The sequence below is a fragment of the Coregonus clupeaformis genome, chromosome 35 (assembly GCF_020615455.1).
Source record: "Coregonus clupeaformis isolate EN_2021a chromosome 35, ASM2061545v1, whole genome shotgun sequence".
Taxonomy (NCBI): Eukaryota; Metazoa; Chordata; class Actinopteri; order Salmoniformes; family Salmonidae; genus Coregonus; species Coregonus clupeaformis.
This window is the reverse complement of record NC_059226.1, coordinates 16,803,599-16,823,610: the sequence shown is the minus strand read 5'-3', so window position 1 is coordinate 16,823,610 and position 20,012 is coordinate 16,803,599. Positions and strand designations below refer to the sequence as shown.

General features: G+C 44.3%; 2 protein-coding genes across 13 annotated transcripts in view; both read left to right on the top strand.

Moving 5' to 3' along the window:
• Nucleotides 1–923: 923 nt before the first annotated feature.
• On the top strand, nucleotides 924–3,425 carry cdk21 (cyclin-dependent kinase 21). Of its 3 annotated transcripts, none has more exons than XR_006001480.1 (7): nucleotides 924–990; nucleotides 1,436–1,696; nucleotides 1,856–1,988; nucleotides 2,188–2,355; nucleotides 2,531–2,691; nucleotides 2,792–2,955; nucleotides 3,086–3,177. XR_006001480.1 is itself a non-coding variant. In XM_041882016.2 (7 exons), the coding sequence occupies exons 2-7, from the start codon at nucleotides 1,464–1,466 to the stop codon at nucleotides 3,161–3,163; spliced, it is 906 nt and encodes a 301-aa protein (XP_041737950.1). In that variant the 5' UTR covers nucleotides 924–990; nucleotides 1,436–1,463; the 3' UTR covers nucleotides 3,164–3,425. The 3 variants fall into 3 exon arrangements, 1 of the variants encoding a protein (XP_041737950.1); XR_006001479.1 differs by having other exon boundaries at nucleotides 2,777–2,955; XM_041882016.2 differs by having other exon boundaries at nucleotides 2,823–2,955; nucleotides 3,086–3,425.
• Nucleotides 3,426–6,026: 2,601 nt separating this feature from the next.
• LOC121569629 (supervillin) overlaps nucleotides 6,027–20,012 on the top strand; it is a 36,187-nt gene continuing 22,201 nt past the window's right edge. For 3 of the 10 annotated variants that reach the window (XM_045210881.1, XM_041880747.1, XM_041880742.1), the window contains exons 1-5: nucleotides 6,027–6,115; nucleotides 16,380–17,071; nucleotides 17,743–17,907; nucleotides 18,119–18,295; nucleotides 18,874–18,908. In XM_045210881.1, the coding sequence (XP_045066816.1) occupies nucleotides 16,737–17,071; nucleotides 17,743–17,907; nucleotides 18,119–18,295; nucleotides 18,874–18,908 (712 nt within the window). In that variant the 5' untranslated portion in view covers nucleotides 6,027–6,115; nucleotides 16,380–16,736. Of the gene's footprint in view, nucleotides 6,116–15,924; nucleotides 16,088–16,379; nucleotides 17,072–17,742; nucleotides 17,908–18,118; nucleotides 18,296–18,873; nucleotides 18,909–20,012 lie in introns of those variants that run through there. The other 7 variants (XM_041880746.1, XM_041880745.1, XM_041880744.2 and 4 more) reach the window with 7 other exon arrangements.

Here is a 20,012-nt window from a genome sequence, read left to right as displayed (position 1 = left end):
AATTTTAGTCTCATCTGACCAGAGTACATTCTTCAATATGTTTGGGGAGTCTCCCAAATGCCTTTTGGCAAACACCAAACGTGTTTGCTTATTTTTCTTTTTAAGCAATGGCTTTTTTCTGGCCACTCTTCTGTAAAGCCCAGCTCTGTGGAGTGTATGGCTTAGAGTGGTCCTATGGACAGATACTCCAATCTCCGCTGTGGAGCTTTGCAGCTCCTTCAGGGTTATCTTTGGTCTCTTTGTTGCCTCTGATTAATGCCCTCCTTGCCTGGTCCGTGAGTTTTGGTGGGCGGCCCTCATGCAAGTATGTATTAATGCCCTCTCCTTGCTTCAAATGAATAAAGTGCATTGCTCATTATTACACATTGAATAAAAAAATTATTCATGCTGATTATTGAAAAAATTAATTATTCCACTCTGTAAATGTATGGGGAGACTTTGTAACAATAGCACAAACTGTGATAATGAAGGACTCATTCATCAGATTGAATAGATTTTTTTCCCAACCTTTCTGTCATCATCATCCCTACAAGAATTAAGCCTCCTTGTAGCTCAGTTGGTAGAGCATGGCTATTGCAACGCCAGGGTTGTGGGTTCGTTTCCCACGGGGGCCAGTATGAAAATGTATGCACTCACTAACTGTAAGTCGCTCTGGATAAGAGCTCTGTAAAATGTAAATGTAATTCTGTTGATACTGTTATCATGGCTGGCATATTGCTTGATTATTATGATAAAAGTCACAAAATGCATTTACCATTCTTTCATCAACATCCCATGGATAAACTGTGGTATATTTATTATGAACATGTTGATAATGTGCAACACATGAGGATGGCACGTGCCCAGAGGTCTTCTGCATGACCACGTCTGTCAGAGGTGATGAGGGATCTGATTAGTTGAGGAGAATTAGGGGCGGTACCAGAATGATGTCCCATCATTTATAACCATCTTAAAAATATATGTCATAACTGCAGTTTATGGTGTGAGAAGGTAAGTTAATCTTTCACAATTCATTAAATATTAGCTAGCTAAGTGTAGCTAACCGCACCTTGCACAAAGCAGCTTTGAGATTCTCTTTTGGTTAGCTAGCAAGTGGTTCCTAAGTGGTTTCAAGGTGGAGCTGGAGGAAGATTGCTGGCTACTTAGTTAGCTAGCTAGCCAGCTAGCTATTATGTCGTGGCAATGCATAACATCTTTGTCTTGTGTAAAGCTTACTAAACTCTTTCATAATTAAGTTCACTCTTGCATAAGTAGTTCATTTAGCTAGCTTGCTAAATAAGTTTCGTGAACTTCTTGACCCCCCACATGAACAGTCATAGGCCTCTGGCTACCAGGAAAAGGCCTCGGCTTGTGGAAGCAGTTGTTCACGTCACTGTCCAGTTTATTACTTGACAGCTTGTTTACAAGCATTTACGCATGGTCTCTTCCATCCTAGTTGCATCCAGCTACGAAATCAGCCGGTCATGGACGTCAATGGGTGCGATGAACATCAGAATTATGAACTACTTGCAGAGATAGGTGAAGGCGCATATGGCAAAGTGTACAAGGCCAGAGAGGTCCGCGATCAACAGCGACTCGTAGCGGTGAAGAAGTTGAACATACCCGGAGACACGGAGAGTGGGATTCCTGCTTTCATGATCCGGGAGGTGGCGCTCTTGCGTAAGATCGGGTATTTCAACCATCCCAACATTGTAAAGTAAGTTCATTTTTCTGTTATTAAATTATATCTGAACATGTTTGCATAGCCTATGAATTATATATAATGATCTTTAGGGTTAAAATCAGTTTGATGGTGTTTTATAATGGCATACTATGGTTCACAATGATTGACCTTAATTGCTGATCTTACTGAAAGGTTGTTGGATGTATCTGCTGGTCTGAAGAACAGGAGTTTGGACCTGACGCTGGTTTTTGAGTACATCGACCAGGACCTGTCTACATTCCTCACCACAGTCCCCAGCACTGGACTGAGTCTGGACAAAATTAAGGTGTGAGCTCTCCCGCTTACATATCTGCATCTGATAAAAACTCAATGACTCCAAAGCATTCCATTAAGAATTAGTATAACATTTTACTGTACACTCTTTTGAACTTTTCATGCCAGATGTCCTCATATCTTGTCAGAATAAGCCACAGTCAAGAGAAAGTGGTTGAGCAATGCTGTCATGCTGCTTCCTGTCTGTACAGGATGTGATGGTGCAGCTGCTGCAGGGGCTGGACTTCCTGCACACCAACATGCTGGTGCACCGTGACCTGAAGCCTGAGAACGTACTGGTCAGTAGCCGTGGAGAGGTGAAGATCGCTGACTTTGGGCTGGCGCGCATCTACACCTATCACATTGCCCTTACACCCTGTGTAAGTCTACAGAGTAGAACATCCTCCTTTGAATGCACTATCTGTTCAATTGTCACAGTGCCATTGTCTCCCAGCCTAACTAAGGTGAAGGAACTATGCATAAAAGTAAAAAGTATATTTCCTATCCAACATCTCACACCCTCTCCCTTCCTCTCTCTTCCCTCTCTCTCTCCAGGTGGTGACACTGTGGTACAGGGCCCCTGAGGTGCTGCTCCACTCTGGTTACATGTCCTCCGTGGACATGTGGAGCGCTGGCTGCATTTTTGCCGAACTCTTCCTTTTGAGACCATTGTTCCGTGGATACACTGAGGCTCAGCAGCTCCAGAAAATCTTTGAGTACGTTTTTTCTTCTACCGTGCACTACTTTTGATCAGTAATTTATGATAAGCATTTGAATAATGTATGATGTGTGTTTTACCAGTGCCTTCTGTTGGAGGTGTGTCTGTGCTCTGCCCCATGTCCCACAGGGTGATTGGCTTGCCCAGCGAGGAGGACTGGCCCAGGGAGAGCCCCATCTCCTACTCCCATAGCTGGTGCCCCAGTGACCCCTGCACCCAGCTCTTATCCAACCTGGGCCAGGAGGAGAACAACCTGCTCCTTGTATGTACAATATACACATTTTGAATCATGTTTCTATTACAAGGCATTTTCAGAGTTAATGAATCATTGAATTCTATTGTACTTTTAAAGCACTCACACTCTCTCTCTCGCTCTTGCTCTCTGCCTGCAGCAATGTCTAGAGTTCAGCCCAACCAATCGCATCTCAGCTTCCAGAGCCCTCTCCCACCCTTTCCTGTTGTGCGCCTGAGTACTCACAACGTGGCAGGATGTGGAGAGAAGATAGGAGAGCTGGGACAGAGGTTAATTTCCCTTGGAATCCTCTCACCTAGCCTATAGAACACTGAGGGTTCTCGTGCCGTAAGATCCAATGTACCTATATCGAAATGTAGAATTTTTGGAATGGAAATAAAAGTAAGTGAAAACATTTAAAAGGAAAATCTGCAGTTCAAACAATAAAGTGGGCACCCTACCACTGTTTTGGTAAAAAAGCTGAGGGATGGGGGTGGAGAAATGTAACCAATCTCAAATTCATAGACGGAGCTCAGGATGCAAGGACTGACCATCCATGATATTACAATTATAGTTTTAACCATGTTTTAAATGTTTTATATAGTGTTTGTTTACAATTACGTTATTTACAAACATGCTTATTTGTTGGGCTCCGATGGGGTACGACAGTTGAACTAAGCTAATTAGGTATTTATAAGTTATATTCTTCAACAATCAATGGGTATATGTCATCAATTTAAAAGTCAAAACATTTATGTAGCATTGCAGATTTCCCCTTTAAAGGTCATTTGTTCAACATTAATATCCGAATCTCGACTGATTTTATCTGAAATGCATTTCTGAAAACTAGTTTCGTATTATGAAAAAACACATTTATATAAAGCGATGTAGAAACTGGTTCTTATGGTATGAAAACCCAAAGTGGAGGGAAAAGGAAAGTTGTATTGACAGTCATTTAAATTACAACAAATATATTGCTTTAATACGTCCAATTAGTTTAAAGCTAGAATCCTTAGTTGCTACATTCATTTTTTAGACTTATAAATTAATGATATCTACCCATTAATTATTGAAGAATATAACTTATAAATGCCTCATAAGCATTGTTCAACTGTTGTACCCCATCAGAAACCAAAATATAAGCTTGTTTTACTCCAATGTTTGGAATCGATGTAAATGTAAACAAACAGCCTCAAACCATGGTAAAAACTATCATTTTTATATCATAGATTGTCAGTCCATGCATCCATAGCTCTGTCTTTGAATCTGAGAGTGGTTACATTTCTCCAGGCCCATCTCAGCTTTTAACCAAAACAGACCGCTTTGTTATTGTTTCAATTAAAGACTCTAGCTTAAAAAAAACCAATGCATTGTTGATTGATTTGATTTCCACCCTGTATTTGATACCAGGCCGTCAGAATGCAGAAACAAGCTGCTAGAACATTTTGCAGGATAACAAAATTTTAATAATGTGTATGCGTTAATTTATTACTGAGGGATATTGCTGTTGTTACAAGTGATATTATTAATCTCAAGCTGCTGTAAATCAATGACACTGCTGTATGAGCATATAAGTGAATGCATTGTTTTTATATTGTTCCAACTGCAACTTTGGTTCTTTATGGCCCTTTTTTATTTCATATTTATTCTCCGTTTAGAAACTTAGAAAGGTCATACCTGTACATCTGTTTTATTGGCCATAACATACATTTTCTTTAAGTTTTGAGATGCAATTTCCATGTAAGAGGCATTTTTTCAGGACAGAGAACATTCTGTGATCTTGTTTTAATTTGGCAAATGTAAATTAATTTGATTATTAGTACTTTTGACATTGTTACTGTTTGCATTTCATTCATTCAATTGAGCAGCACCTGTTAACTGTTATTGGACTTGGTTTGATTTCACCCTCATCTTACATGTATTTTAATGAAGACATTTTCACAAAATCATGTTTCCAAATGTCTGTTTTACTATTTTGTACGAGAGACATGGCTATAAGGTTATCCCACCTCCATTACCTTAAGTGGTTATAAGCCACAGTGTCTTTCTTTCATGACCTTTGACCTTAGTATGGCCACACAGGGTCAAGTGCAATGATGTTTATAAGGTCAGATATATTCTTATTGTTCAAGACCTGTAATGGCCCAAGCTAGAGTATGAACAGACTCTCACTTCGGGAGAGATTACTCTAAGTAGTTATCTGTGACTTCGTGTTATTTTAAAAGTTTTGTCTTTGGCCTTTTCAGATGTGAAACTGCCAGTGCTGCATCCTTCCCTCTCACTTGTTGCCTAATTTGTACAAGGGCCTCTGACCCAGCTCTGATCTGATCCCCCTTTCAATGTATTCTGGTCCTTGTACCCTGTTAATTTAAAGGCAGAGTCAGTGATATGACGTAGATGCACAAAGTAAACAGCATAGTGGGTTTCAGCAACAGCTAAGAAATTTGGAGCGCAATGCCAAACTTCACTGTTTTGGTCCCGTGGCTACCACGTTGTAAGAGTGTGACGCGACCTGTGCAGCATTCCAAAAACAGTTTGACTGTTCGAGAGCGAAGTCTTCCATCTCGCTCATCTTGCATCTCCTCATTGCAATATTTGCATTGCTGCTTGTGCGACGTCATTTCGCGGACCATCTTTAAGTGAAATGGCAAAGTGCCTGTTTGGGCACTAGAGGCAGTGTTCTATACTTAGAGGTGGTAGGGTACTTCTCAAATTAGTTTAATTAGTTTGCCTTGCAGTATTTTGTGATAACTTTCAAACAGGTTAATTTTATTCCCGGGTCATATTTGGATTAATACAAGTGTCTTTAGGTTTTAAGTTATCTTTGTTCAAGCGTATCTTGATCCATGAAATGGCCAGACTTGACATTGTAGAAATAAAATAAAAAATATCCAATCATAACTTCAAAGATAGAGAAGACCATGCTGCTAACTTTATCTGCACTATTGACGGTGTGCTGACATTTTACTGGTTCTGTCAGTTGCTGTCTATCGCTCTCCCAGCTTTGGCCCCTGCATGTGGCATGCCCCAGCACTCGGGCGAGGGGAGGGGGTTATAATTTTATCAGGGACAGTCTGCGCTCTGCGCTCGCCCTAAATGAGCTTTCACGCTCTCTGTTGCAGCGGCGCACAAATGCCCAGTCCCTGCTGTTATTAGCGACCATAGCAGGTCCCCTACGATTCGAGTACATGTAAGTACCCTAGAAAAATTCCTTTATGTAGGCTTCTAAAACAAAACATGTTGAAAGCCAACTTACAATGGGAATTGTTTAGCTTTTCGTTCATTGTAAATGACACCGTGAGTTTTAGTGTGCTTTTGGCACAACTAGATTACAACAGCTGATTCGACTCAAATAAACTGACACATTTTAGGACATGGTTCATTTAATTAATTTGCATTTAAAGACCAATTTGATCTATTAATCATATAGCTACACAGTTAGTTAGAAATACCTCTCCAGTGCGCACGAATGGCAAGGAAAATAGACCCTCGAATTGTGTCCATTACGCGTCAGTTATTGATATGGAATTGTGTCCCCATTGCAAGGTCTTCCCCCAGTTTTTTAAAATTATTGACATGTGGTATCAAATAGTGATTATACTCTGTTAATAGATCTGTAATATCAAACTGCAGAGAGACTTGGTCGGCCTAATGTCATTATCTTGCCAAACATTTGACTTGAGACTTGTTTGCTTAGGAAAATTGCTCTCATTTGTGCCATGGCTCATGTCTTGTTTTGTCATCATTGTGGTGGTTTTATTATCTGAGGTCTTTCATACTATATTGTGAGATCATATTCTTGGATACATATTTGGTGGTAATGATGTTTGTTGCCATGGTGTATTCTTGAAGTGGTGAGCTACTGACTGTATTGTGGCTGATGTAGAGGGTGGATGTTGGAGTGGGCTGGTATATCAACTAGGACTGAACTATATGTACAGAAAGGGACAGTGATGTCATGTCATCATTGATACTTACATGTAAATCATGTGATTTAGGCTAGATCTTTTGGATGCCATCTGGCATTGGTGGAGCAAAATATTCCCAATTGTTCACACTTGGATGTCACACAGTAAACAACTGTTAATGTGTCATATCATTCCAGGGGCAGGGGGTGGGTTACTGTATGAGGGGCGGAGGCGGAGGAGAGCTACAGCTGCTGTAGAGGCATTATGTTACTTAGTGTACACAAGTCCTAGAAGCTGCAGTTGTTATCATTTCTAAACTCAATTAGAGTGTATTTGTATAGGCTCTGCAAAACTCTGCCACTGCCCCAGTGATAGCAGAATTCTGAGCTATTTAAACCCAGAGCCTTTTATGGTAAATAGAAGGCTCTGTTTAAATATATCCCTAACTCACCTGCATCACATGTCCATTGTGTCCAGTGATTATCCAGAACATGGGTACAGAGAGAGGTAACACCCCTTAAGCCTTCTGTATGCTTCGGTTCGGCTCGCCTAACGCTTGAAAATCGAGAATAAAAGCAGCAGTAGTACTGTTTGTCCATCTTGAAACTCCGTAGCCAGTATACACTTCCTCAAAATAATCGAAGGTAACTCAAAAAATCTGTCATTAACTTTGACATTTTTTGCCGAGGAGATCTTTTTACATCTAACTAAGATGTTTGGTGCAGTATTTCTCAAGTGAAAAAAATGTGCATGAAAACGATTAGTCTCTCATTGAATGACAACAAACACCTCATTGAATAATCCATTCTGTTGACAAATCACCGAAGAAGGGGCGTAGACTTCGGCTACCGACTTCGGCTTGCCTTGAGAAAAAATGTAATGTGCACAAACAGCCGAAAAAACCCTTGCCGAAGACCAGAACGAACAAAAAGTCATCATAATATATGCACAAACTGTTCAGAACTGTTTCAGCTGGGAAGCATGCGGAGTGGATGGGAAGCCACTGCTCATTTGCCCTTACATTTCTCTGCTGCCTAGTGGGGGCAACACATCTAATCGTGTGTAATTCCTCTCTGTCTCTTTAATCTGGACTTCACAGTCTGCTCATGTCCTGAACTTCGTGACATCATCTGATGTAACATATCACCCCTTTAACTTCAATGGGGGAAGATGTGAGATCAGAGACCCCATGGTTGGGAAAAGTCCATTGCATTTGTATTGGAAGTTATAAGGTTTAGTATGGACATTATCTATGAATAATCCTTTTATAATTATAGACTACTGTGTGGGCATTTTGAGTTCTGTTAAACCAAAAAAACATATAGGGTAGGGGATACCTAGTCAGTTGCACAACTGAATGCATTCAACCGAAATGTGTCTTCCGCATTTCACCTTTCATGGCACCTTCATTGAGGAGGACAGGCTTGTTGTAATGGCTTGAGCAGTATAAGTGGAATGGTATCAAACACATGGTTTCTATGTGTTTGATGCCATTACATTCGCTCCGTTCCAGCCATTATTATGAGCCGTCCTCCCCTCAGGAGCCTCCACTGTCCTGCACTACATGACCAAAAGTATTTGGACACCTGCTCATGGAACATCTCATTCCAAAATCATGGGCATTAATATGGAATTGGTCCCCCCTTTGCTGCTATAACAGCCTCCACTCTTCTGGGGAGCCTTTCCACTAGATGTTGGAAGATTGCTGCAGGGACTTGCTTCCATTCAGCCACAAGAGCATTAGTGAAGTCGGGCACTGATGTTGGGCGATTAGGCCTGGCTCGCAGTCGGCGTTCCAATTCATCCCAAAGGTGTTCGATGGGGTTGAGGTCAGGGCTCTGTGCAGGCCAGTCAAGTTCTTCCGCACCGATCGCGACAAACCATTTCTGTATGGACCTCGCTTTGTGCACTGGGGCATTGTCATGCTGAAACAGGAAAGGGCCTTCCCCAAACTGTTGCCACAAAGTTGGAAGCACAGAATCGTCTAGAATGTCATTGTATGCTGTAGAGTTAACATTTCACTTCACTGAAACTAAGGGGCCTGAACCATGAAAAACAGCCCCAGACCATTATTCCTCCTCCACCAAACTTTACAGTTGGCACTATGCATTCGGGCAGGTAGCGTTCTCCTGGAATCCGCCTAACCCAGATTTGTCCGTCGGACTGCCAGATGGTGAAGCGTGATTCATCACTCCAGAGAACGCGTTTCCACTGCTCCAGAGTCCAATGGCGGCAAGCTTTACACCACTCCAGCCAACGCTTGGCTTTCCGCATGGTGATCTTAGGCTTTTGTGCGGCTGCTCGGCCATGGAAACTCATTTCATGAAGCTCCCGACGAACAGTTCTTGTGCTGACATTGCTTCCAAAGGCAGTTTGGAACTTGGTAGGGAGTGTTGCAACTGAGGACAGATGATTTTTACGCGCTACGCGCTTCAGCACTCGCCGGTCCCATTCTGTGAGCTTGTGTGGCCTACCACTTCGCGGCTGAGCCATTGTTGCTCCTAGACATTTCCACTTCACAATAACAGCACTTACAGTTGACCGGGGCAGCTCTAGCAGGGCAGAAATTTGTCGAACTGACTTGTTGGAAAGGTGGCATCCTATGACGGTGCCACGTTGAAAGTCAATGAGCTCTTCAGTAAAGCCATTCTACTACCAATGTTTGTCTATGGAGATTGCATGGCTGGGTGCTCAATTTTATACACCTGTCAGCAAGGGGTATGGCAGAAATAGCCGAATCCACCCATTTGAAGGAGTATCCACATACTTTTGTATATGTAGTGTACATTAATGCTGTTCATAGCAGTTCCTCAATGTCCTGTGTGTCCTCAGGATCAGCGTGGGACCAGGGTGAAAGAGGGATATGAAACATAGTGTCCGTGACTACCTCACCTCAGCTCTGTTTACAATGACATGCGGGGAGATATGATACTCACCTTCCGTTTTGCCTCATTAAAACCTCTCTAGTACAAGTTGATTCAACTTTATCTTGGCAAATAGTGTATACAGTATCATTGCTCTGTGTATTCCTAGCGAGTACTAACTAGTCTGTTCATCTGGGTGCTTTAGAACATGCTTGTCAACTAGTGTTACTGGATTAGGGGCTGATGATCCATGCTGAGCTCCAATGGCAACCAACCTCTCTCGCCCAATCCAATCCAGCCCTGCCTAGCCTGTCACATGACCTCTGCACCGGTCTGCCACAAAGATGGACACTCTCTGTCTCTGTCTTCATTGTCTTACTCTCACTCACTTACATGGTATTGGGACGTTTCACATCTTGCCCGCTCTTACTCTTGAGAAGGTAGGGCTATACTAACCAAGCTGTCTCTATTCTTGTGGTAGTCAATTTTGTGGTTGTGTTGAACTTGACCTCACATACACAAACATACACACATGAGCACACACACATACACACATGAGCACACATACACACCTGCCCTTCTGATCTTGATGTCCCGTGGGGATCATTGTGTCTGACAGCTCAGCGTTCGGTGCATGGCCTTTTGCTGTCGTCTGTGGCAACGTCAGATTTGCAGATTCACCTGGCTCTATGTTAGTCGCTTACCTTACACTGTCTGAGAGTAGTAGTCAAAGTCAGGAGTGACTGCAAAATCAATTTAAAGTCAATCATGTCTTCTACATACAGTGGGGAGAACAAGTATTTGATACACTGCCGATTTTGCAGGTTTTCACCCCGCTATCATCCTACAAAGCATGTAGAGGTCTGTAATTTTTATCATAGGTACACTTCAACTGTGAGAGACGGAATCTAAAACAAAAATCCAGAAAATCACATTGTATGATTTTTAAGTAATTAATTTGCATTTTATTGCATGACATATGTATTTGATACATCAGAAAAGCAGAACTTAATATTTGGTACAGAAACCTTTGTTTGCAATTACAGAGATCATATGTTTCCTGTAGGTCTTGACCAGGTTTGCACACACTGCAGCAGGGATTTTGGCCCACTCCTCCATACAGACCTTCTCCAGATCCTTCAGGTTTCAGGGCTGTCGCTGGGCAATACAGACTTTCAGCTCCCTCCAAAGATTTTCTATTGGGTTCAGGTCTGGAGACTGGCTAGGCCACTCCAGGACCTTGAGATGCTTCTTACGGAGCCACTCCTTAGTTGCCCTGGCTGTGTGTTTTGGGTCGTTGTCATGCTGGAAGACCCAGCCACGACCCATCTTCAATGCTCTTACTGAGGGAAGGAGGTTGTTGGCCAAGATCTCGCGATACATAGCCCCATCCATCCTCCCCTCAATACGGTGCAGTCGTCCTGTCCCCTTTGCAGAAAAGCATCCCCAAAGAATTATGTTTCCACCTCCATGGTTCACGGTTGGGATGGTGTTCTTGGGGTTGTACTCATCCTTCTTCTTCCTCCAAACACGGCGAGTGGAGTTTAGACCAAAAGCTCTATTTTTGTCTCATCAGACCACATGACCTTCTCCCATTCCTCCTCTGGATCATCCAGATGGTCATTGGCAAACTTCAGACGGAGCCTGGACATGCGCTGGCTTGAGCAGGGGAACCTAGCGTGCGCTGCAGGATTTTAATCCATGACGGCGTAGTGTGTTACTAATGGTTTTCTTTGAGACTGTGGTCCCAGCTCTCTTCAGGTCATTGACCAGGTCCTGCCGTGTAGTTCTGGGCTGATCCCTCACCTTCCTCATGATCATTGATGCCCCACGAGGTGAGATCTTGCATGGAGCCCCAGACCGAGGGTGATTGACCGTCATCTTGAACTTCTTCCATTTTATAATAATTGCGCCAACAGTTGTTGCCTTCTCACCAAGCTGCTTGCCTATTGTCCTGTAGCCCATCCCAGCCTTGTGCAGGTCTACAATTGTATCCCTGATGTCCTTACACAGCTCTCTGGTCTTGGCCATTGTGGAGAGGTTGGAGTCTGTTTGATTGAGTGTGTGGACAGGTGTCTTTTATACAGGTAACGACTTCGAACAGGTGCAGTTAATACAGGTAATGAGTGGAGAACAGGAGGGCTTCTTAAAGAAAAACTAACAGGTCTGTGAGAGACGGAATTCTTACTGGTTTGTAGGTGATCAAATACTTATGTCATGCAATAAAATGCAAATTAATTACTTAAAAATCATACAATGTGATTTTCTGGATTTTTGTTTTAGATTCCGTCTCTCACAGTTGAAGTGTACCTATGATAAAAATTACAGACCTCTATATGCTTTGTAAGTAGGAAAACCTGCAAAATCGGCAGTGTATCAAATACTTGTTCTCCCCACTGTATAAGCTTGCAATGGCAATCTGGAAGACATTGTCTCACACCATTCCCAATACTCCCAGAGCAAGTGGTGTATCTACAGTGTAACCGATGTCTGTGTTTATCTGTTTATGGTGATGGTGAAACCATGAATGTTACAGACCACCACAGAGTACAGTGCCCTTTAGGCCTGCAGTACCTCTGCTGTACTAAGTCCTATGAGTCCCATGGCTCTCCGCTCATTGTTTCATAGGCCCCATTGTGTTTCAGCTGTGGGGGGAAAGGGACAGGAATGCTGACGCTAACATTTAGCCATTTCAGGACACACACACACCCACACCAATTTTTGGCGGCCTAGCCAATGGCTCAAGTCCCTACTGATTGAGAATACAAATGTGTTGATGTCATTATTTATATATGGTTAGTGGTTCAGATCCTTGTTTGTGTTCAAACAGCCAGACAACCTACTAACCAGGATGGAGGTTTTGCATGTGTGTGCTTGTTGAGAGAGAAATTAGACTGTCAGATGAGTGAGTATGGACAGTCCTGCTCAGGGACATTTCTAGGGACATACACTATACAGTGAGGGAAAAAAGTATTTGATCCCCTGCTGATTTTGTATGTTTGCCCACTGACAAAGAAATGATCAGTCTATGATTTTAATGGTAGGTTTATTTGAACAGTGAGAGACAGAATAACAACAAAAAAATCCTGAAAAATGCATGTCATAAATGTTAGAAATTGATTTGCATTTTAATGAGGGAAATAAGTATTTGACCCCCTCTCAATCAGAAAGATTTCTGGCTCCCAGGTGTCTTTTATACAGGTAACGAGCTGAGATTAGGAGCACACTCTTAAAGGGAGTGCTCCTAATCTCAGCTTGTTACCTGTATAAAAGACACCTGTCCACAGAAGCAATCAATCAGATTCCAAACTCTCCACCATGGCCAAGACCAAAGAGCTCTCCAAGGATGTCAGGGGCAAGTTAGTAGACCTACACAAGGCTGGAATGGGCTACAAGACCATCGCCAAGCAGCTTGGTGAGAAGGTGACAACAGTTGGTGCGATTATTCGCAAATGGAAGAAACACAAAATAACTGTCAATCTCCCTCGGCCTGGGGCTCCATGCAAGATCTCACCTCGTGGAGTTGCAATGATCATGAGAACGGTGAGAAATCAGCCCAGAACTAGACGGTAGGATCTTGTCAATGATCTCAAGGCAGCTGGGTCCATAGTCACCAAGAAAACAATTGGTAACACACTACGCCATGAAGGACTGAAATCCTGCAGCGCCCGCAAGGTCCCCCTGCTCAAAAAAGCACATATACAGGCCCGTCTGAAGTTTGCCAATGAACATCTGAATGATTCAGAGGAGAACTGGGTGAAAGTGCTGTGGTCAGATGAGACCAAAATGGAGCTCTTTGGCATCAACTCAACTCGCCGTGTTTTGGAGGAGGAGGAGGAATGCTGCCTATGACCCCAAGAACACCATCCCCACCGTCAAACATGGAGGTGGCAACATTATGCTTTGGGGGTGTTTTTCTACTAAGGGGACAGGACAACTTCACCGCATCAAAGGGACGATGGACGGGGCCATGTACCGTCAAATCTTGGGTGAGAACCTCCTTCCCTCAGCCAGGGCATTGAAAATGGGTCATGGATGGGTATTCCAGCATGACAATGACCCAAAACGTACGGCCAAGGCAACAAAGGAGTGGCTCAAGAAGAAGCACATTAAGGTCCTGGTGTGGCCTAGCCAGTCTCCAGACCTTAATCCCATATAAAATCTGTGGAGGGAGCTGAAGGTTCGAGTTGCCAAACTTCAGGCTCGAAACCTTAATGACATGGAGAAGATCTGCAAAGAGGAGTGGGACAAAATCCCTCCTGAGATGTGTGCAAACCTAGTGGCCAACTACAAGAAACGTCTGACCTCTGTGATTGCCAACAAGGGTTTTGCCACCAAGTACTAAATCATGTTTTGCAGATGGGTCAAATACTTATTTCCCTCATTAAAATGCAAATCAATTTATAACATTTTTGACAAGCGTTTTTCTGGATTATTTTGTTGTTATTCTGTCTCTCACTGTTCAAATAAACCTACCATAAAATTATAGATTGATCATATCTTTGTCAGTGGGCAAACATACAAAATCAGCAGGGGATCAAATACTTTTTTCCCTCACTGTATATACAAGAGTATGTGGACACCCCTTCAAATTAGTGGATTCGGCTATTTCAGCCACAGCTGTTGCTGACAGGTGTACAAAACCGAGCACACAGCCATGCAATCTCCATAGACAAACTTTGGTAGTAAAATGGCCTTACTGAAGAGCTCAGTGACTTTCAACGTGGCTCCGTCATAGGATGCCACCTTTCCAACAAGTCAGTTTGTCAAATTTCTGCCCTGCTAAAGCCACCCCAGTCAGCTGTAAGTGCTGTTATTGTGAAGTGGAAACGTCTATAAGCAACAATGGCTCAACAGCGAAGTGGTAGGCCACACAAGCTCACAGAACGGGACCGCTGAGTGCTGAAGTGCGTAGCGCGTAAAAATCGTTTGTCCTCGGTTGCAACACTCACTACCGAGTTCCAAACTGCCTCTGGAAGCAACGTCAGCACAAGAACTGTTCGTCGGGGGCTTCATGAAATGGGTTTCCATGGCAGAGCAGCCGCACACAAGCCTAAGATCACAATGCGCAATAGCAAGCGTTGGCTGGAGTGGTGTAAAGCTCTTCGCCATTGGACTCTGGAGCAGTGGAAACGCGTTCTCTGGAGTGATGAATCACGCTTCACGATCTGGCAGTCCGACGGACAAATCTGGGTTTGGTGGATGCCAGGAGAACACCTGCCCGAATACATAGTGCCAACTCTAAAGTTTGGTGGAGGAGGAATAATGGTCTGGGGCTGTTTTTCATGGTTCAGGCTAGGCCCCTTAGTTCCAGTGAAGGGAAATCTTAACGCTACAGCGTACAATGACATTCTAGACAATTATGTGCTTCCAACTTTGTGGCAACAGTTTGGGGAAGGCCCTCTCCTGTTTCAGCATGACTATGCCCCCGTGCACAAAGCGAGGTCCATACAGAAATGTTTTGTTGAGATCGGTGTGGAAGAACTTGACTGGCCTGCACAGAGCCCTGACCTCAACCCCATTGAACACGTTTGGGATGAATTGGAACGGCGACTGCGAGCCAGGCCTAATCGCCCAACATCAGTGCCTGACCTCACTAATACTCTTGTGTCTGAATGGAAGCAAGTCCACGTAGCAATGTTAAAACATCTAGTGGAAAGCCTTCCCAGAAGAGTGGAGGCTGTCATAGCCGCAGAGAGGGGACCAATTCCATATTAATGCCCATGATTTTGGAATTAGATGTTCGACGTGCAGGTGTCCACATACTTTTGGTCTTGTAGTGTACATTCCCAATGACATGTTAAGTACCATGTTATTGGTAGAGGATCAGAATGAATACTGTAGCTTACATAAACCATGACTGGGTTTGAACAACCAGCGAACTATACCATCTCTGGGTAGGCCTATTGAGATATAATTTACTTTGTAAATGTAATCTTTTGTTTAGTTAGTGAACTTAGTACTTGCCGGACAATGTCTCCAACTTTTCAGCTCGCTAACATAGGAAGCACTAACTAACGTTGGAAGCAAGAGGGACTGATCTGGTCTAACCTTAATGATCACCAGTGGAATTCTACTGGAGGGGAAACCTTCAGAAAGTCAGCCACGTACTGTAGGACTGAAGTGGAGCTGACTGGCTGGATGGCTGGCTGCCGGTGGTATAGGGTTTCAGTGCAAGGGGAGATTCCTGCCTTGCAGAGCAGCCTACAACAGGTCATCTTACAGGGCTTCAGCAGGAAAGAGGAGCGAGAGAGAGAGAAGAGAGAGAGACGGGCGACATGGGAAGAAAAAGAGGGGGCAATTATAATGTAGCTGGTTGTCTACAGATGGCATGCTGCTATAAAATGAGATGAAGCATGACGCTGATTTTATAAGGGACATTTTAACAAGGTATGGTTTGTTTGGGTTCAATGCTATGTGGGTGTGAGAGAGACTTGTGTAAATTCTGGCTACTGTAAATTCTTTAGCTTTTTGTTTCATCATAGCGTCATGTTATTTGATTTAATAGTGCACTTGTAGGCTGGTGGTATGTTTATGTCGTAGTGATTAACTTACTGAAGAACATACGGATGTGAAACAAACAATCAATTATTCAACTGGTAGGGAATGAATGTGTGGCTAACTGATTGTGAAAGTGAGATTGCACAGTTATCTGATTTTTCTATTGCGCCCTCTGTCTCAGCAGTGCGATGAGCTCAAAGGAATGATTTGTCTGTCTGACAGTCTACTGATTGGAAGAAGACATTCCCAATGCCAACAACGGAGGTGCTGATTGGTTCCACATGCCAACTTTGGACCTTATGATTGGTGAAGCACTTTAGAATATCTTACTGGTGTTTGCAGTTGATTAGAGCACACACTAACTTACTGGAGGAGGATTTGGTTTTTGAACCTCCATTTATCCTTTGGTGTTTGATAGCTGAGAAGTGACGTAGGAGGGAATCTCTTGAGGTTTGAGTCATCAATGCCCAGGTCATTGTTAAAGGAGACCTACTGAGACCTTCTGACTTACGGACAGACAGGGAGAGTTACAGGCAGCATGGACACTATGGAGAACCCCGCCTTGGAGCCCAGATCGGAGCGGATCGCCCGCTACAAGGCCGAGAGGAGGCGGGAGCTGCAAGAACGCTATGGCAACATGGAGGAGCTCCCATCCAAGTGGGTGAGGAGGGATGGGACTCTCATGAACTCAGACGGCGCTCCTCCCTCCACAGACAGGACCCTCTCTGGGGGGGTGAACGGCAGAGCAGGGGGGCTGGAGGGGGGCAGGAGGGGCCTCCACTGGGAGAGCAGCACCCCTCTGGAGTCAGAACCTCGGAGAGTCTCCAACGGCTTTGAGGCAGACACTTCTGCAGACCCAACATACCTCCAAAGGTGAGTCCCTTCCATGTGTAGCCGATCAGTAGTGGAGACCCTTCTCAACCCCATCAGGAACACAAGTGAACAAAGAGTGATGCAGCAGACAGGTTGCATACACTGACAATTCCCTTTGTTTCTGTGTATGATGTCACACTACATGCTGACTCAGACCACTGAACCTAGTTATGCTGAAAGTGTGCAGGTAATGCCTACTGGCCATCAGTGAATTGTTGTGTTATACAATATCAGGCCACGTAGAGTAACAGCTACAACAGAATGGCCTTTTCCCTATTCCCTAACTACAGATTGATGAATAGAAACAACCATATTATGTGTAACCACCTCTTAAAACAACCCCCATTCAGTCACCAAGCTCCTTCTCCAGTGAACATTCTCTCATGTGACCTTTCAGCCCCGTAAAACAGTTGTCAGAGTTCACCTGTGCTTTATGGCGTTTGTTGCTAATTCAAGCAGAGAGAGCTAAACCTGGCTCCCAGCGGGGTGCAGTACTAGTACAGCAGAGATCACATTGATTCCTCCATGTGTGTTTTATACCCTACTGACCTGGACTCCCTTTCCTTTAAGAGATACAATACTTTGTCAAGGTTGCTCTTTAGGAATTGGCAGTGTTGTGGTAGTTTGCCACTTTCCTTACGCCACCTACCTCCCTCCTCCCCCGCCTACAGGCAGTGTTCCTCTGGCTCTGCCGGCATGTTGAGTGGGGGGGAGCACCTAGCTCCCCCAGGCCCCCCTGGACCCGACTCGGCCCAGCTGCAAACGCGGGTGTCGGTGGGCCAGCTGAGGAGTGCCCTGCTGCAGCAGACCGGAACTGTAACACAGCCTGAGAAAGTGTAGGGTCTCCTGCATGAAACGGCCTGTGTGTGTGTTGTTATTCTGAATATGTGTGGGTGTCAGTCTCTTTGTGAAATCTTCTATTTGTCTCTGTTTGTATACGTCTACAGTGTGTGTTAGTGGGAGTTGTCCCACTGCTTCCAGTCTCTCACTATCTCTCTCTCCCTTTCTCTCCTGATGCTCACCCTGTTCCTCTGTGGTTGGGAATAGTAGCCCTGACAGTGGCCTTGCGGCCTCTTCCCTTGACCTGGCTGTAAAGCCGTGCTCGGAGGGGGGACGGCGGCGCACCCGTCGCTACCTCCCTGGGGTGTCAGGCGGGGGCCGCAAAACCAACGAGCGCTTCAGGACACAGCCGATCACAGCCTGTGAGGTGCAGGAGAGCGGCGGGTAGGGACTGTGTGCTGCGGCCCGCCATATCAACCATATCATATCAGAGCATGCAGGTCAAGCCTGGGGCTCATCTGGAAGACTCTGCCGTAGTTTGGTTACTCTTCAGGTGGAGAGGTTTGCAGTGTTTTGTGCCATTGCAGGGTTGTTGTTTTTTTTGCTGATGCGTTGTTTTGATAGTGTGTGATAATGGTTTCCATGCATGTAAATGCTTTCCAGATATTTACTGTCCTCTCATAGAGGAGCATTTCTTCTGGTGGTCCTTGTGGTTATGTATTGAAATAATTGCCCTTGGTACACTGGCAAGAGGCATGATTTGCATGTATGTTTGCATCTGTTAATGGCGCTTAATACCAAAACCATGACATGAACAGTGTTGCTATGTTGAGCATGCAGATATGGCACAGGAGCCTGGGCCTGTGTGTGAGATACAGTAACCCACACAGACAATGGAGAGAGAGTGAAAAGAGAGAATTATACCAGGCAGGAATAAGCATGGTCAAACTCCTCTCATCTTTTGTCTTGTGTGCATGTTTCAGCCAATGACCTTGTGTTGATTCTCTCTCTCTGTCCCACAGGCTGCTAGAAGCAGAGGAAGAGGAGAACGCTAAAGGTAACGAACCCCGCCCACCTGGGGTCACATGGCCTGTTTTTGTTTGCCACACACAAACGGCTGATCCATGGCCTATTGGACTGCCTCTGTACTGCCTCTGTGTTAACTGAGTGGGGGAGGGAGGGACAGAGACACAGATAGAGAGAGAGAGGGACAGAGAGGATCACAGAGAGAGAGACACAGAGAGAGAGAGAGCGAAATAGAGAGAGAGAGAGAGAGAGAGGGGGGTCACAGGCATAGTGCTGTGTGGCTTGCCAGGGATAATGTTTAACACAGTGACAAAGAAGAGCAGGTGCTCTCTCTCTTTCTCTCTCTCGCTCTCTCTCTCTCCCCCCCTCTCACTCTCCCCCCACCCCTCTCTCTCTCTCTCTCTCTCCCCCCCCCTCTCTCTCTATCACAGAAATGCCGACATGAGAGATAGGAGGTTGCAAAGAGCTCTGATCAGCACTTGTCTCTACAAGTAGCGTGTGATAAAATGGCTCAGCAGGCTGCTGTAATAGGCTCTGTCATCACACAGTAGCTGAGAGACAGACAGACAGACAGACAGACAGACAGACAGACAGACAGACAGACAGACAGACAGACAGACAGACAGACAGACAGACAGACGAAAAGGGGGCGGACAACACAGGGTCAGAAGGAATAACAGTTTTTTCTATTTTCACTCAAAATCAACCGATAATATAAACGCACAAACCTATATCAACTAATAGTTACTGTATAACAGTACGTTTACAACAGTAAACCTAATGAATATACTCTGACCTCTACTTACACTCAACCCCAGCTCCAGAGCTGCCTTTATAGAACATCTATAATAAACAGAACATCAAATAAATCAAGGGCTTTTATTTTTAAACAGTCCACCAGACCCAGATGGGCACAGGGTGACGGTAGAATGTTGAACTTCCTCTGTAGGGATGGATTTATGAGCCATAAAAGCACCTTACCGCCACTATAAAAATTGTCCCCACTTCTACACAGTAGCTGTCCAATAAGTTATCTCTCATACATTCATTTGTATGTCCACCTAAAATACATGATTACATAGCCATTGAGAGCATTGTTAGAAACAACAGAGACAGTTGACACTCACACGATCAG